At 49.7% G+C, this 18,082-nt stretch overlaps 2 protein-coding genes across 2 annotated transcripts in view; one reads left to right on the forward strand and one right to left on the reverse strand.

Moving 5' to 3' along the window:
- HORMAD1 (HORMA domain containing 1) overlaps nucleotides 1-1,572 on the reverse strand; it is a 16,265-nt gene extending 14,693 nt beyond the window's left edge. Inside the window, exons 1-3 of the mRNA XM_009995930.1 lie at nucleotides 1,540-1,572; nucleotides 1,041-1,185; nucleotides 649-712 (exon numbers count right to left, since the gene is read on the reverse strand). Of these exons, the coding sequence (XP_009994232.1) occupies nucleotides 649-712; nucleotides 1,041-1,185; nucleotides 1,540-1,572 (242 nt within the window). The remainder of the gene's footprint in view (nucleotides 1-648; nucleotides 713-1,040; nucleotides 1,186-1,539) is intronic.
- A 4,044-nt stretch (nucleotides 1,573-5,616) lies between these two features.
- Nucleotides 5,617-18,082, forward strand: part of KIAA0907 (KIAA0907 ortholog) — a 25,362-nt gene continuing 12,896 nt past the window's right edge. The window contains exons 1-4 of the mRNA XM_009996073.1: nucleotides 5,617-5,719; nucleotides 6,069-6,130; nucleotides 6,315-6,474; nucleotides 7,840-8,096. Of these exons, the coding sequence (XP_009994375.1) occupies nucleotides 5,617-5,719; nucleotides 6,069-6,130; nucleotides 6,315-6,474; nucleotides 7,840-8,096 (582 nt within the window). The remainder of the gene's footprint in view (nucleotides 5,720-6,068; nucleotides 6,131-6,314; nucleotides 6,475-7,839; nucleotides 8,097-18,082) is intronic.

The following is an 18,082-nucleotide window of genomic DNA, read 5'->3' on the forward strand; positions in this document are numbered from 1 at the left end:
TTCCTAACAGCAAGGAGAGCATCTATGATCAAACATCACAGCTATTGTAAGCAGAAGGAAAATCAAAATAAACAACTCTAGCACCAAAGTGACAGTTGAGTGACTTACACTCAACTGTGAGAACATACAGGTGGCTGGGCTGTTTGCAGACACAACTCTGCTGTCGCATATGAAGGCAAACAGTATCTCTTTCTTATACAAGTCTGAGAGAAAGACCTTTAAGAAAAGAAAATGGTAACACTGAATCTGCTCAAGAAAGCATAACTACTGTTTAGAATTTTGCACTTACATGCAGCCTTGAGCATTCATATACATCGTCAGAAACTAAATATACTAAAAGTATACTGACACTGCAAACAAAGATTTGTTCCCTACTAAGCACCAAATTGTAAGCTGTTCTAGATGCACCATTTTACAAGTCAATTATCTCTCTACTGAAACACACACTTCTTGCCTTCCCATTGAAAACAAAATTGTTAACAGTAAATATCACAGAATCATCATGGATTCTGTGCCTCATGCACCAAAAACATTTCCCTGGGCAGTTGCTCATTCACAAGTGAACATATTTGTGTCTGCAAACTAGAAAAGCATCTTTTAGTTCTGGCATCCTATGGAAGCATAACTGATGCACTGCAATTAACCTACCATTTCACCAGCTGAGTAGAGCCAGGACAGTTCTTGTCTTCCCTCAGAATTTTGACACAGAGATCTCAAAAACAGAGAACACATACATGTGTATTTACTTCAGTAAAACTTAACTACATTTCTAAGAAAGTGAAGTTCATTCCCTAAAAGCATCTATAAAAGCAGACTAAAAGTAACATTGCCTATGGTTGTAGGTATAGTTTTAATTGCTGAGTGACCATCACTACTATCCAACAAAATCCAGCAATAAAGGTACTAGTTTCCATGGCAATCATTGAAAATTACTATTACCTTTAATTAAGAAGACCAAGTGGATTTAAAAACACTAATTAACTTTATAACAACCCTATGACAACAGATTTTGCAAAGAACCATGAAAAACAGCCTGTTACCATCCATGTATCTTGTTCCATAGGCACTTTCAGGAAAGATTCCTCTGAGATAAGTGATGCAGGAGACTGCTACTGCCAGAAGCCTCTTCACAAGCATCAGGGATTGCTGCTCAGTAGCGATTTTGTTAGGAAATACAACTGCACTCTGAAAGTTAAAAAGAATCAATCTCTGTTCACAGCAACAAATCTGTACAGTCTACAATCTGGTCCTATGCCTGCTTAATGTTTTAATTTAATTGGAAAGCATGAGCTTTGTAATTTATAAAGTTACACATACTCCTAACACCTGGTGTCACATCTGATTTGTACCAAGTGCATGACCACAAAGCTCAAAGTATTTTGCTGTTAAGCAACTTTATTCATAGTTAGAAGACTGAATTAGCCTGTAATTTTCAAGTAAAGAAATATTACAGAGCCTTAGGTGGGCTATTTCAACTGAAATTCCCTGATTTTTCTGATTCATGTAAAGTACTGTGCTGAATACACAAGAAAATCATACCACACTATTCCTTTGCTTCTGAGCAGTTGCCATTTTGCAGGTACTCTTCTGTCTGTTAATAAAACAGTTGCATTAACACATGTATGACCACCACTCACAAGTGCTCCTCAGACCAGACTGCAGCTACTAAGGTTTACCAAGTCAGTACCTGAACCTACAAACACTTCCTGCACAATTAATAGAATCATAGAACAGTTGGAGCTGGAAGGGACCTTAAAGATCATCAAGTGCCAACTCCCCTGCATGGGCAGGGACACCTCCCCCCTAGATCAGGTTGCTCAGATAATTGTATCATCTGTATCGGTTCAAATCAACCCCATAATATTAAGGAAAGAGCCAGATGGTTCATCTAATAGTCACCAGTATTCGATTCTTGATTTTCACATCAACACAGACCTCCCCTGAGGCTGCAGTATGTGGTAATTAGAATACTGTGTGTCAATATGAAACACAAGCCATTGAAAGCAATGCTCCGAAGTGCTGACATCAGCCCAACAAATTTCCAGAGGGCCTAAGAAGAGGCTCTCAACATTTTTATCATCTCCAGTCAACACTGATCCTTTGGAAAGCACCACCAGACTTTGGTTGTTTTCCTCTGTTTTTTAAAAGTGTTTCAGACACCCCCTCTCCCAAGTATTCTTTTTGAGCCCCGTTTAAATTAAGCCTTTAGCCCTCCCAAAACTGTGAGCCTAACTCCCCAAAACAAGCCTTCCCCGCCTTCTTGAAAGAAGGAATGCCTATAGACATGGAAAAAGCTTTTCCTAAGCAGGAGGCCTGGACCTTGCAGGAAAATGATCCCTCCCTCAGCTGAGCCTCCACAAACCTACCTAACCCCATCACCTCTGTGAGAAACGCCCAACACCTCCAGAAAAGACAACCTGCCTCTCAGCGCATGAAGGCCACCTGCAAACTGAGGCAGAACGCACGAACGGCAGGCGGAGGACAGGGGAACCCCGCAGGAGGTGAGGAACTGGGCAAAACCAAGGGGCAAAACCAAGGGGCAAAACCCCCACAACCGGACTCGGCCAGAAACCCACCCAGCCCGAACCCCGGCACGTGACGGGAGCTGCCTGCAGCCCGGCCCTTTTATGGGGCAAGGGGCCGTGTGAAGCGGAGGAGGCGGGGTTTGGCTGCCGGCCCCGCTGCGGGCCGTGTGCAGCGCTGGGGACCGCGCCGCTCCTGCCCTTCCCTGCCCCCCGCCAAGATGGCGGAGGGTCAGCGCGGCTGGGGGCTCCTTCCCGCCCCAGCCCCGGGCTCCCCCCCGGGCACGCACGGTGACTCACGGCCGCTGTTGTTCACCACAGGCAGCATGGAAGCCTTATGCTAGTGTAATTTATGCAAAGGTTTTCGGTGGGTTGTGGTCTCAACCAACAGTTTACACTTTGAAGCCCTTTTTTTTCCCTTGGAATTAGTTGTACGTCTCTGTTGGATGCAGGCTCTGTGCTTGGCCCCGGCTGTGTTCTGTGGCTGGGGCAGCAGCTCTGGGCTCTGGTGGCAGGGTCTGTGTCTTGGTGTCATGAACATCAACCACAGCTGTGTTCCCCCCACACACGCTGTTGGTATCAGGGGGATGTTCTGTACCCTCTATTCCCAAATCACAGGTATAAAAATAAAAAATAAAACTAGGCAGCCAGGGTGAGGGCTTCACTGGGACAATGGGAGGCAGGACACTTGGGCTCCAGAGGCGCTGCCTTCAAGACCCCCTCCACCTGAAGGTCTTCTCCAAGTAGCCGGAGATGTATGCACAGCTTTGTGATCCCTCAGTGCAGGGGATGCAGGGGATAAAATAAATGTATCATATAAAGAGCATCTACTCAAGCTGAAGGTGTGGGAGGGGAACATGGTTTCTGAGAGGTTGCCCAGCTGGGTGAGCCCTGGAAACACCATCCCTTCCCCAAATAAATGTTTCTGTCCTGCCTTTTTAGCAAGAATTCTCCATGCTGTGAGAAAGCAAACTGGCGTAGCTGCTGGGGACAAGTGGGCAACTTGAGTATCAAACAGCTGGGCTGTAGGAAATGGGAGTTGAAGCATTTTGTGAGATGTACCTACTTGGTGTAGCATGACCAGATGACAAAGTATCAGCTAGAGCCAGGCCAGCTGGAATTACCTATGGCACCTAATCCTGCTGCCAGGTAGCGCACCGGGAATTTTCAGACAGTGAAACTGATGTATAATTCTTTAAAGAAAGTCTACAGTTCCAACCAAAATGCACAGAGTTGAAGTGATGAAGGGGACGTACGTAAAACAGCCAATGTGTTCTTTCAGCAGCCTCCTGGGTGACAGGGAGCCCAGCATCTCTGAAATGGCAGGACCCGCCTGTCTTCATGCTGCTCTGTGCTTTGCTGGTGGCCCTGTGTCCACCTCACCCCAGTCCTGGGTCAGCCAGAAGAAGCTCATCAGGACCAGAGGCCCCTTCTCCGTACATGCACAGAGGCGACCCCTTTGTTAGATTTATACTTTAACCTCTGCATTGATTGTAACTGATTCTTGATTAAGTTATTAGAAAATCATATACTTTAAGTTTGTGATTTGCTGCAATTGTGTTAAGCAATCTTAATTTACTGCTATTTTGTTGTGGCTTGGGCCCAACACAACAACAAAGAACCAGCCCCGTGGCCACTCATTCAACTCCCCCCTCACACATGCTTTGGGCTGGGGAGGACAAACCCAATGAGAAGTTCGTAGGTCCAGACAAGGACAAGGAGGGTTCTTCACCAATTAAGGCAAAACAAACTCAACTTGGGGAAAAAATAATAATTGAATACTATTCAAACACACACAGGACATGGACACACAGAGCAGGGCCTACATACATCACCCCACCCCTCCCTTCTTCCTGGCCCAAATCACTCTGTTCCCCATTTCTCTCCCTTTTTCCCCCCAGTGGCATACGGGGATGGGGTTTAGAGTCAGTTCACAGGCTGGTGGTTCCTGCTGCTCCTTCCTCCTCAGGAAGAAGAATTCCTCACAGTCCTGCCCTGCTTCCCCACGGGTCCCTCCCATGGCAGATCCTCCACCAACCTCTCCTCCATGAGTCCTTCCCACCAAGCCCAGAGCTGCTCCAGTGCTGCCCCAGAGTCACAGGGGCTTGGGGAACAGGCACCTCCCCTGGCCCGGGGGCTTCCACAGCTGCAACATCCGAGGGCACTGGCAGAAAATCCGAGTCCACTGGTCACAAAATCCAAGTCCACTGGCCAAGTTCACCCCTCCTGGTGCCTTCAGGGAATGTCCCACCGCGTTCCTCCATGAGGGCAGAGGCACAGCTGCCATCTCGCCATGGGTTGCAGGGAAACTTCTGCTTGGGCACCTTCTTCGCCTTCTTCCTCACCAACCAGCAGCACCCTCTGCCTCTCCAGCACAGCTCTCTTTCTTTAAGTGCTCTCTCTGCTCAGCTCTTGTCTCAGTTCTTTCGTATGTTAATGGCAGAGGTGCATCTGTTGTCCCTCTGATGGTTCCTTGGCTGGTTTTGGAGCAGGGGGAGATTCTCAGCTTCTTACCAGAGCCACCCCTGGGATCCTTCTCCCACTACCAACAAACCCACCAATTCAAACCAGCACACAATCACTCCAGCCTGTCCCCAACTTAGTCTTCTCTATCCCTGTATAAATCATTTCCCCTGATCCCTGTTCAGGTCTCTCCCATCCATGTCCAACTTCTACATGTCCCTTCCACACAGTAAGTCATAGTGTGACCTTTGCCATTGGATTCTGTTCAGTTGCACTTTCATATATTTATATTAAAAATCACCTTTTCTTGGTAACTTTTTCGGTGATTCTTTAAGCAAACTTAAGACCTTCCACCCCATGGTGTGACATGGGGGCATCCCTTTGTGACACCAGCCCATGCCACAGAGACCCTCAGAAAGCCCCATGCCCTCTCCCTTACCTTTCCAGTGAGGCCTCCCATGGTCTCAGGTCTTGAGAAGTCTCTCCTGAGAAACAGAGGACCAAGGGAGGCAGTGGGACAGTGTGGGAGCTGTTTGGTGAAGCACCAGCCAGGGCATTGGAGAGGGGCTGTTTCCCAGCAGGAGACATTCAAGTCCTTCCTGTGGTAACTTCCCGTGCTGGCCAAAGCAAGATGACAGACCTGCAAGCGCTGATCACCAACATTGAGCTCTGCAGCAGGGCTGACGGCATCAGCACCATCACATTTCCCACCCTCAAGAAGCTTAGTGTCAGTGGTAAGGCCCTTGGGTGTTCTGCAGACAAGATGAACAGCATGACTTGTGGGAGGTGGGGATCATCCCGGCAGGGAAGGCCCTATGGGACACCCTGAGCCCTGCACAGCCCAGTGGTGGAGGTGCCATGGATGGCTTTCCCTTGGCAGTGGGTTACACCCAGGGATGTGGTTCTGCAGGGAAAGGTGTCTAGTTGGAAGAAGGCTGAGGCCAGTCAAAGATTCGGGCCGTGTCCCAGATGGGTTTATCCTGAGTGGTGTGTTGAAGCCCATGTGCATCTGCTGTCCCCTCGTCTGCAGATGTGCTGAGGGGGCCTGAGCTTGCTCTGACATGTCTTTCCCTTACTTCCCAGATGTCATTACTATTTGGAGCAGTGTATCTAAGCGTGTCCAGCGACAGCTCCTGAAGGCAAAGGTGGGATCTCCTACCCCTCCCCTTGCCCTGATGGGTCCAGGGGCCCCAGCAGCTCTGTTCCAGCCAGTCCATTGTTCCTACCAGGACTGCACTGCCGTTTACAGATTTGCCACAAACATGCCGAAGACCAGCTTCTCCAGAAGTTTTGTTTCAACCTAGCTTGCCCTGCTCTTCTTCTTTTCAGACTCAGGCTGTCAAAGTAACAGGACTGGGGACATTCCGTGTTAAAAGATGGCTCTCATTTGAAAATGGGGAGGTGCACGTGTTTCGGAAACCTGAGTTTTCAGTGTCTGTGGATGTTGCACAGATCCGTGGGCTGCAACATGCTTCTGTACCTGTTCCTGGTAAGAAAAGCAATGAAATGCCTTGTTTTCCCCTACATCCTTACTGCTGGTTGCCATTTAGAAGTGATGATGGACACATCAGAGGCCTTCAGGGGCCCTGAGAACAACCTCTGTGGGATGAACCAAACAGCCCACTAAGGAACAAGAGGGGCCATTTCTTCTGGTCTTTATGAAGGCTGCACAGAGTTGGAGAGTCTCTCCACACTCTGCTTTAGCCACCGGCCTCACACTAGGCACATATCTTGATTTGTAGGATGGCAGAAGGCTGTTAATTGGAACTGTTTACCATCAAGCCATTGAGATGCTGCTGCTACTTGTACTGCAGTAGACCTGGTTGAGGCAAATACCCACAAGCCCTTAGACCTGATTTTATGCAGGGGTCATAGTTGGCTGCAGAGAGACTTGAAGGAGAGATGAAAATGATGACTAGCACAGAAACCTGCTGAAGGCCAGATCTGCTGCCATTTCTGTCCACTGCTGCTGTTGCTGAACCTGCAGTGTACATCAGTGGGGCCTGTGCAGCACTATGAGCTTGGTAATTTATTGTCAAGTCTCTCCAGACTGGGAGCGTCAGTGGGCTCAGCTCCATGGCCTGGCACCCTCTGCTCTTCCCATGGGAACCAGCCCCATTCTTCCTCCCCTTGTCCTGCCATCCTGCACAGTATGGACACAGATGGCTGAGGTCTTTGCTTCCCATTTCTGTTTATGGAATCATGGCTTCAGCTTGGCACATCTGTTCATGGAGCTTTTTGACCTTAACTCGAGGAGGAGCCTACATCAGCTTTACCTCCTACATCCAAGCTGGTGAAAGGTCTGGAGAAAAAGTCCTATGAGGGAACTGAGATTGTTTAGTTTGGAGAAGAGGAGGCTGAGGGGAGACCTCATTGCTCTCTACAACTACCTGAAAGGAGGTTGTAGGGAGGTGGGAGTTGGGCGCTTCTCTCACGTGAATAATGACAGGACCAGAGGAAATGGCCTGAAGTTGCTCCAGGGGAGGTGTAGAGTGGATGTTATAAATAATTTCTTTACCAAAAGAGTGGTTGGACAGTGCAACAGGCTGCCCAGGGAGGTGGTGGAGTCACCATCCCTGGAAGTGTTTAAAAGAAATAGAGATGTGGTGCTCAGGGACATGATTTAAGCCCTGAACAGGTACATGAGGTTATGGTTGGTGGATTGAGGTTATGGTTGGACTTGATGATCTTCAAGGTCCTTTCCAACCAGGGTGATGTGATGATTTAAGGAGCTGTACTGGGTGGACAGACCAGATAGTGCCACAGCAATGTCTTTTACTGGCAAGCTGCTGTCACCTGGTTTGAGCCTGCCTAGCTGCTCTCTGACTCACAGTCTTCCTTCTCTCGTTTCCAGAGGAGATCAAGACAGTGTCCGTGAGCTACAAGATGGTCCAGTCAGACCTCCCCTATTCTGAGGAAGTCGTGCAGAACTGTATGCAGGAGACGCTGGGCTTCATCTACTTCATCCTACGAAACAGAGAAGACGTGGACTTAATTTTAAAGGATCTTGGCACTCTTGCTATCCGGGGAACAGAAGTGACAATGGCATTTTGCAAAGACTTTTTACTAAGTCTCAACAAGTCTATGTATGTGGTAGAGAAAATGCTCACTGTAAGTTTTCCCAGTTTTTCCAGTGCTACTTAGAGTGAGTTTGACCTCTCATCATGGGACTGAGGAACTGAGCCCTGCTGGCCACTATGACCTGCTGGCTTCTTAGGTCTGGAGCAGTGAAAAGTGCTCTGTAGTTTCTTTCTTTGATTTGCTGTAGGGCAAGGGTGCTGGGGAGGTACATGGTGCTGCTTTTGCTGGGCACAGGAAAGCCCTGGAAGGGCCTTGCCAGAAACAGGAAAAAGGCCAAAGCAATGGCAGGGGAGATGATGTTCACCCCATGGTCTGGACAAAAGACTGAGGTGCAGAGACACCTCAGACTTGCTGAGACCAGCCCCTGGTAGCTGCTGGCCCACCGTTGGTGTAGCTCCCCTGGCCTGACAGAAAAGAAGGAGCCACTGGCTGGGTTCCTCCGCACTGCAGAAGCACACAAACTCTTTGGACACCTTTGGAAGGACTCTGGGGATAAAACCAGCTTAGAACCATTTGCTCTCCATTCAGCAATAGCTAAAGCAAGCCAGCTCACTGCAACCAGCAGCCAGGAGCCCAGGCTCGTAATGGTCCTTCCTTTGTGGCTGACTCCATTGACTTCTTCCCTGGTAAACAAGGAGTCTACTGCCTGGGACCATCAAATCTTGTCCTGGCAAAAAGGCCGCTGATACTCCTTGCCCTTCACAGATGATGTGCTGTGCAGCTTTTTTCAGCAAGGGGCTGAGACACTTGGCCAGCAATTTGCTGAGAGGCCGCTAGTTCTTGGAGCAATGGAAAGGCAGTTGTGAGCATTGAGTTAATTTCCCTGAAGTCACGTCAGATGTTTCTGTCCCTGTTGCAGAGGAGATGGGTCATATTAGACAAAGAAGTTCTTCTGTCTCCGAGCCGTTTTGGCCGTGTCCACCAGTTTCCACAGTGAGTATATTTGTTTCTGCAGCCCTTGTCTGGCCAAGCACAGATGTGCTCGGCTCACGTCAAATTACTGGTTGGCAGTTAATTTAATCCTTGCTTTTGCTTAGTCTGGAGTTATGCATCCTCCACTGCTGATTGTGGTTTGCATTTTACCATTACTCCCATCAGAGGGAACTCGTTTCATACGCAGAGGAGTTGAGGCAACCCACCTAATGTTTCATCTGCTCCTTGTCTTTCCGTTGGTAGAAACTGACCAAACATATAACAGAATTAAGATCCTAATATTTCTGTTCTTTTGAACATAGCATGAAAATATTCTCTTAGAGGGTAGATCAAAGACCAGATGCATGCAAGTCCTCTTGCTGTTACATTTCCATGCCTTCTGTGAAACTTGTGTGAATCAGAGTATCTCCAAAGTGCCCTCTTGTCTAAGATAGCAAGGAGGCAAGAAACCAAAACCTTTGTCTAGTGAGGAGCCACTGAGCTGTTTGTGAGGCAGCACTGCTGGGACATTCTTTTGATGACATAGGATGGGAGGTTGACTCTATAGAGATAGAAGAAACCCTTTTCTCAGAATGGTGCCTTCTTCCTATTTCCAGATTTGAGATTAGGCCAGTGCCTCGAAGAGTTTATGTCACAGACAAAGAGACAGTTGCAGAATTTGAGAGTGCTTTGAGCAGCATGGGAGGAAGAGGTAAGGTTAGTGACTGCTTGCTGGTAGAGTTTGTGTGTTTGCCCACCTGCATTACTGCTGGGTGTTCAGGGCCTGGGCTACAATGGATGCCTGGGCTGTAGAGGCACCCTTTGTGCCTCTATTTACCCCTAAATCTCAAAGGTCTCATTTTGGAGCAAGGTCTCAGGAGGACTCAGCACCACCAGCTGCAGCTGATGGTGCTCAAGTATGTTTTGCCCCTGTACTCCAGGCCCAGGAGTAAACCTCTTCCATTTTGGGAGTTTGCTTGTGCAGGAGGGAGTGAATGTCTGGGGAAGTCCATCAGCACCATGAATCACGCCCTCTGCCTCGAGCTGTGGGAGACTGGGGGGTTGGTGCCTCTTTTGGTATCACCACAGTGTGGTGCGATGGGAACAGCTGTGCAAAGGTTGCTAAAGCTGTGCTGAGACCTCACTTCTCTCTTAAAGCTGGGAAGTGTAGCTCCTGGATCTCAGTTCCTCAGGAACAGCAGAGCTGTTACATGTTTGAGTTGAATACACCAGGAGAGCACCAAACATGTATGCAATGCCAAGAAATTGTTCCCCCAAAAGAGGGTGTTAAGTCCCAAGGTGTGCCTCCCCTGGAAGGCCTCAGCGCAGAGGAAGGATTGGCTGCAGCAGCAGGGAACTCATGCTGAAGAGAATAATGTGGCTATCAAGGGTTGAACGGAGTCAAGGGCTGGTGTCAGGAAGGGCTTAAGATCTCCCTCTGAAGACACAGGTCTCAGAAGGGATGCCAGGGAGGTCTCAGAAGGGATGCCAGGGAGGCCTCAGACAGCTTCTAACATTGCAGAGCAGATCTGTGCCTTCTCCTGCCTCTTTTAAGAGCTCTTCTCCTTTCCTGCTTGTAGCTGCTATTCAACACACATTACACCTGCTGCAAAGGGGTGTTGCTGCAGAATTTTTAGCCAGAGCTGAGATGCAGAAAGAAGCAGAAGATAAAATGGAGAGCAAAGGACCTCCTGGGAGGTGAGACTGAAAGGACTTGATTAGAGATCTGATGCATGTGCAGGATGTTTTGTAGGCTCATACGATAGTGGAGGTGGGAAGGGCTCTGGGGAGGTCCTAGTCCATCCAGCTGCTCCAAGCAGAGTCAGCAATGAGCTGAGGACAGACCAGGTTGCTCAGGACACATGTCACCACACAGAATATTTCCTTGCTGGATGGGAAGTCCCACAGTATTTGGGACTGCTTTGCAGTGCTCAGTGTCATGGCCAGCAGAGAAGCTCCAGTATCTCCAGGTGCCTGCCATTGCACAGGGTGCAAATCTTCTTGTCATTCCATCAAGAGGGCCACATCAGGCTGTGTGTCCCAGAGCCTTTCTTAGGGAAAATGCTCATCTTTATTTCCTTGGTGGTACATGTGAGCCTCACAGCTCAGGGTTATCCCTGTCTCTGTGGAGGGGGAGACAGTTGTGCCAAGAGAGCTTGCCCTGCTGCTGCAGCACGTAAGCAGTGTGAGAGCAAGATGGAGAAGAAAGTCTTCCTGCACTCAGACCAACTCACCTGGTGTGTATTTTCAGACTGTTGCCACAACATGCAGGCACAGAAGAAAGGCAGGACAAAGAAAGAAAAGCTTATTTTGAGAGCCCTGAGTTGCCATTGCCTACTTCTGAAGAACACAGGCAGGCAGGACAGGTACATAACTCAATGGAGGCAACCGTTGTGTCATTGGATTGTAGAAAATCAAGTGGGGATATCTTAGGAAAAACAGGTACATAAAGAAATGTGCAGATGCCAGTTCTGAGTAGATCTCACATTGTGGCTCATTTACCCATTCAGTCACCTATTTGGGGTATTGTTCATCTCAGAAAAAAAAAAAAAAAAAAAAAGGAAAAAAAGCGCAGTTTTTTCATTACTTGGTTCTTTGGTTGTAGCAGCAGAGCTTTCTAGTTGCATCTGCCTGACCCATCCGTCAGCAGAATCAGGGAAAAAAGGGGAGATGAGAGATTATTAACAAAAAAAAATAAAAAAGGCAAATGTCACTAAACACTGCTATTGCATTTCTGGGTTCCTGTAGAAACGACAGTCTGTGTTTGAGCTGTGCAGACAAAGAAAACTGGAGGCATCCATGGCCAAAAGCAAGGAGAAAGAGAAGAGAACAGCAAGAGGGGCCACCTTGCCAGAGTCGCCTCAAGAGCAAGCTGAGAGAGAAAGCAACAAGATGAAGAGAGCCCAGGTATAGAAGTATCAAAAACAGAGCAGCCTTTCTCTGGTTCGGGTGGCACTGACTTAGGAAGGTCTCCAAGTCCCAGCACCATGGCTCCCTCCAAAGAGCAGGGCAGGGGGCTGTGGTTTTCATTCTCACCTGCCTGCAGTGGTGAGGGAGGAACTGGCAGTAGAGGCCAAGGGGCAAAAGGAGCAGCTGGTCGGGGTGGGAGCATCAGGAGCCTGATCCTTGGAAAGGAGGCTGGCTCTGCCCGGGCAGATGCTGGAGCAGGATGTCTCCCTGCCACATCGCTTGAGCCAGCTCCAGTTGGCAGCATGGAGAGGGACAAGAGCTGTCTCTCCAAGTAGCATGGAGAGCACTCTGGCTGCTCTTCATAAGCATCATGGCTGACGTGTTATTTCAGCAGCTGCTGGGTGGCAAGGAGCCCAGTGTCTGTAAAATGGCAGGGCCTGCCTGTCTTCATGATGCTCTGTGCTTTGCTGGTGGCCCTGTCTCCACCCCACCCCAGTTCTCCTGGGTCAGTCAGAAGCTCATGAGAACCCGAGTCCTTTGCCCTGTACATGTACCACTGTGGACCATGTCCTACCACGGGTGTTTCCACACTGTTGCTCTCTGTTGGGCTTGCTGCTGTTTTTGGAAACCAGCACACCCAAAGAAAGAGCATGCTTTCCAACTGTTGGAGAAATATGGATCCAACTTTTGCCCTTAAACTGAAAGCAAGTAGGTGTGGGCCACCCAAATCCAGACACCCCATTATTTTTGCTCCACCTCTGGCAAGGGCAGCTTCTCCCTTTTATTGAAACCAACTCAGGCCACAGATTTCTGTAATTTGTCTGTTTTGCAGCAGCCCCAGAAGAAAGAAGATGGTCCCAGCTCCCTAGAGACCACCTTTGACACAGAAGAGCAGCTACATGAGGCAAAGGCTTGGATTCGGGCAAGGAGGCAGTTTCGAACTGAACTGGAGAGCTTGGGGGACATGGAAAAATGGCTGATTAATAAACCTTCCCTCAGCGAGCTGGAAAATAGATGCTTGCAAAGAATCCAGGCACACGAAGCAGACAGCAGGGCTGCTGGCACATCAGACCAGTTGGACAGCCTGGATGTAAGTCATAGAATCATAGAATCACAGAATCATCCTGGTTGGATAAGACCTTGAAGATCATCAACCATAACCTCAATCCACCAACCATAACCTCATCAACCCATTCAGGGCTTAAATCATGTCCCTGAGCACCACATCTCTATTTCTTTTAAACACTTCCAGGGATGGTGACTCCACCACCTCCCTGGGCAGCCTGTTGCACTGTCCAGCCACTCTTTTGGTAAAGAAATTCTTTATAACATCCACTCTACACCTCCCCTGGAGCAACTTCAGGCCATTTCCTCTGGTCCTGTCATTACTCACTTGAGAGAAGAGCCCAACTCCCACCTCCCTACAACCTCCTTTCAGGTAGTTGTAGAGAGCAATGAGGTCTTCCCTTGGCCTCCTCCAAACTAAACAATCCCAGTTCCCTCAACCTCTTCTCATAGGACTTGTTCTCCAGACCTTTCACCAGCTTGGTGGCTCTTCTCTGGACATGCTTCAGCAACTCAACATCCTTCTTGTAGTGAGGGGCCCAGAACTGATCCCAGTGCTCGAGCTGCAGCCCCACCAGTGCTGAGTGCAGGGGCACGATCACCTCCCTGCTCTTGCTGGCCATGCTATTCCTGATGCAGGCCAGGATGCTGGTGGCCTTCTTGGCCACCTGAGCACACACTGGCTCATATTAAGTCAGCTGTCAACCAGCACACACCCAGGTCCTTCTCCAGCATGGAGCTTTCCAGATGCTCTTCCCCAAGCCTGGAGTGTTGCCTGGGGTTCTTATTACAGAAGTGCACAGGCTGCCTCCTCTTGCCAGTGTGCTTCCCCACAGCCACCAGCAGTGGTGGGAACTGCTGGCTCCCTGGCACAATCAGACACAAGAAGGTGACTGCAGGACGTCTTTAATCCAAGGCTCTTTTGCAGCTCTTTTGCTCAGCCCTCCAGGGAGTATCACAGTATCATTCTGGTTGGAAAAGACCTTTAAGATCATTGCATCCAACCACTACCCCAACTCTGCCATGTTCACCACTAAACCCTCACCTCCTGCACATCTGTCGTTTTAGATGTCACCAGGGATCAACCACCTCCTCAGACAGCCTGGATTACCAAATCCAAGTCCCACCAGAACAGGAAAACCCCAAAGTTCACACCATGTCCCTGAAGGCATTGTCAAATGTTTATTGAATATTGTCAGGCTCAGTGCCATCACTGCTTCCCTGGGGAGCCTACTCCAGTGCTCCACCACCCTCTGGGTGAAGACTCTGAGTGAGGCCCCAGCTCTGGATGGGAACTGAACTGCCAGAGGAGTGCCTGTCCCTGTGACCCCATTGCAGGGTGCCCACTCAGGTCTCCACACACTTTTGAGATGGGTCCCCTGCCTGTAGCCTCTCTGAAGGAACGCAGCAGCGCCAGGGCCCCACAGAATGGTAACCACCCGCTGCCCTTCACTTGCAGAGCAAAGACAGCCCAGCAAGATGGAAAGAAGAGTCCAGGATGGCAAGATCTGGGACTGGCCCCGTTGGTGAGCACTGCTGGGCATCAGCTGGAGAGGCAACCTTGGGAGAACTAGTCAGCAGATCCCGCAAGAACGCTGTCACCTGCTACCTGAAGTGCTCCAAGCTGTGCAAAGAGCTCCATGTTCCCATTGCTGACCCAAAGCTGGAGAGAGGTGAAGGAAAGACCAAGGGCCTGGTGGGAATGCACTGAATCTAACAAGTTCCTGTCTCTTGCCAAGCCCAAAAGCATGACTAAAGTCAACTGGTGCTGCCAGTGGAGCATGTTGGCAGCTCTTGGAGGGCCATGGCAGTTGCTGCTGGTTTGGAGTAGCAGTATCATCAGCAGGGCCAGAGCAAGGCTCTGAGATATCTCTGAGATTTCAAAGGGTGCTGCAGATCAGCCAGGGCCCATTCCTGTTGCCCCTAGGATGGTATCTGGGTTTACCCAAGTGTGCATGTCATGAGGCAAGGTCCTTGTGATGGGGCAGGTTCAAGGACAAGCTGGGAAGTCAGACCATGGTCAGACATGGTTGTGGCTGAGCTGCAGACTGCTTCACCTACAGCATCTGAACTGAAACGGGGCTCCTGATCCCAGGACAAAGCATGACTGTTCCTCTGTGCACTTTGCCAACAGCCCTGCTGTGTCCTGGAGATGCACCCAGGAGGGAGGGAGAAGACAGAAAGATCAGGCTGCGCACAGGACGTGCTTGTGGAAGACAGGCCAGGAAGGCAGAAAATAGGTTTGTTCAAAGAGGGCTTAAGTTCAATCCCCTCCTGCTGCTCTGCTGCATGTCCCCAGGGTGTCAGAGGCAGTTTTGGGGTGCTGGGGGGGAACCCTTAGGGTGCCACAGGGAGCAGTGTGTGACAGCAAACGAGGATCCTCTTAGCCACTTCAGTTGAGCTGTTGGGTTGCAGTGGTGCTGGGGAACAGGTAGTCGTGCCAGCAGGAGCCTTGCAGATTAGTCAGGTCTAGCTCTGCGCTCTGAGCAGAGTTTCCTAGGGCCTGGAAGCCCAGATCACTGGTTCTTGTTGTGCTCACTTTTGCCTTATGGCCCAGAATTGTATTCCTGTGAAGCATGCTGTTCTCTCATAGCTTTTTAAAATTCCTTTCACCTCTTCCACCCTTTTTTTTTCCACAGGCCTCTTCAGAGGACTGAGAAGCAAAAGTTAAGCAACAATAAGTTCTGGCCAGGTCATCTGCTGGACAAGCTCTGCCTTTACTTTCCTGACAAGCAGCACGACAGGGCACACGCCTTGTTCAGCTACGTCCCCCCAGCCAGGCCCACCTACCATGGCATCTAAAGCCCTGAGTGCTGCTGCCTGCCCTGCACCTTCAAGGGGACCACTTCCACCTGAAGCTCTTCTCCAAGCAGCAGGAGATATATGCACAGCATGTGACCTATCCTGGTTCTGCTGGGATCCAACCATCAACCAGCCCAGTTTTGCATCAGCTGGGAGCTAAACTAGGAAGGGCAAAAGCCAGGCCAGCTGACTCAAGTGGGCAGATGGGCGTATCCATCCCATCCACATCATTCTCATCATAAAGGGGGAAGTTTCCTGAGGATGGGGGGCTCTATCTTCTCTTTTCCTCAATAGCCACCACCCCTGGAGGAGGGCTGCTTATCATGCTGCTCCTGAGGACTGTTATCCCATTTGTTGTGAGCACCGTACATTTACTGGGTTTGTTACTGTTTCCTGAAATGCAGACAAAGAGACTTCTCTGCCAGGTTGGTGATTTACATGAGACAGTCCCTAAGCCTCTTGATTAATTGCCTTCTTTGAGGCCTGGTGATTGCATGATGTAATTTTTAGTGCTGGTTGTGGTACTGTGTGCCTCTCTGACTGCAATTTTAACAGAACACATCTTGCACAAAATAACTATATAATTCTAAATTTCTGAGTTATTTTCCAACAGGTTGAGTATAGCTTGTACATCATAGTAGTTTTGCTGTTTCTTTAAATCTGTTTTCACTTCATCCCATGGGTCTCCTTCCCTTTTCCTGCTCTCCCTTCTCAGCTGGGGGATGATAGAACAACTGTTGCAGTTTTTAGCCCTGCCTATGGGCTAAATGTAGACGTGACCAGTCAGCTCAGGGGATCTGGGCTCCTCTGCTGGACAAAATAAATCAAGATTGTGTTCTCAAGCTGAAGGTGTGGGAGCTGGACTGACCACAAAATACATTTCTCAACTGGGAGCTTTTCTGCTCACCTGGTAGAAAAGGCCTCAGCACTTTGTGACAGGTAACAACACCACGCTTGCCCAGCCCAAGAGCTGCAGCTGAAGTGGGTGGGTGGTGGAAGGACACCTGCTCAACATCCACCACCAGGATCCCACCCTTTCCTGTGTGGTATCTGGCACTGCCAGTTCCCAAGGCCTGACTCTGTCTGGAGATAGGGGGGTGCTGGGGACTCTGTAGAGCAGCCATCTGCAAAAGATGTGTGGCAAGGCTCAGGTGCTCACCAAGTTGCTGAGCTTCCAGTTCAGTCCCAGGAGAGAAGATCACACTGGTGGGTTCTGGAGGATTGCAGGATCCCCAGTGACGATTGGAAAGGACAAGGCTAATTGGTTAATGCAGATAAATGACCCCTCTGCAGGAGCCTGTTACAGCACTTGGTGCCACAATGCTCCCCTTCCTTTGTAGCACCTGAAGGGCCACCACTGGGCCAGCATTCATCAAGCTCATCATAGGGCAGGGCCAGCTCCTGCTGCCAACCTTCACATGGCAAGTCCCCAGATGACCTCTTCCGTGCTTTTCCCTTCAGGAATAGGAAAACAAATGGGAGGGAAATCACCTTTGTGAGAGGCTGCCCTCCTGGTGTTTCCCAAGGAAACATTTCTGTCCTGCTTTTTGGACAAGATGCCCAACTAGAACTGTCAAATACAATGAACAATTTTTCTCTAAATATATTAGCAACAAAAGGAGAGCTAAGAATCCTTCATCGGATGTGTGGGGAGACTTAGTGACAAAGGATGAGGAAAAGGCTGAGGTGCTTAATGCCTTCTTAGCCTTAGCAGTATGATCAGTTGTTTGGGTACCAAGTGCCTGAGCTAGAAGTTAAGGACAGGGAACAGAATGGAGTCTCCATAATCCACAGGGAAATGGTCAGTGACCTCCTGTACCACTCAGGTCTATGGGGCCCCATGGGATCGATTCCAGGGGCCTGAGGGAGCTGGCCACAGTGCTCACCAAGCCACTTCTAATCATTTCCCAGCAGTCCTGGGTACCTGGGGAGGTCCCAGTAGACTGGGGAGTGGCAGATGTGACCCCCACCCACAAGAAGGGTCAGAAGGAGACCCAGGGGACTACAGGCCTGTCAGACCTCGGTGCTAGGGGAGGTTACGGAGCAGATAGTCACGAGCACCATCTTGCAGGACAGCAAGACAATCAGGCCCACGGGTTTATGAAGGGCAGGTCCTGCTTGACCAACCTCCTTTTATGACACAGTGCCCCGCTCAGTGGATGAAGGAAAGACCGTGGGTGTTGCCCGCCCAGACCTCAGGAAAGCCTTTTCCACTGTTTCCCACACGTTCTCCTTAGCGAAAACGCCTCCACGCGGCTCAGAGCAGCGCGCTCTTCACCGGGGAAAAAACTGCCGGGCCGGGCCCCAGGGCTCCGGGGAGCGGAGTC

Source organism: Chaetura pelagica, unplaced genomic scaffold, assembly GCF_000747805.2.
Source record: "Chaetura pelagica isolate M959 unplaced genomic scaffold, ChaPel_1.0 scaffold270, whole genome shotgun sequence".
NCBI classification, from domain to species: Eukaryota; Metazoa; Chordata; class Aves; order Apodiformes; family Apodidae; genus Chaetura; species Chaetura pelagica.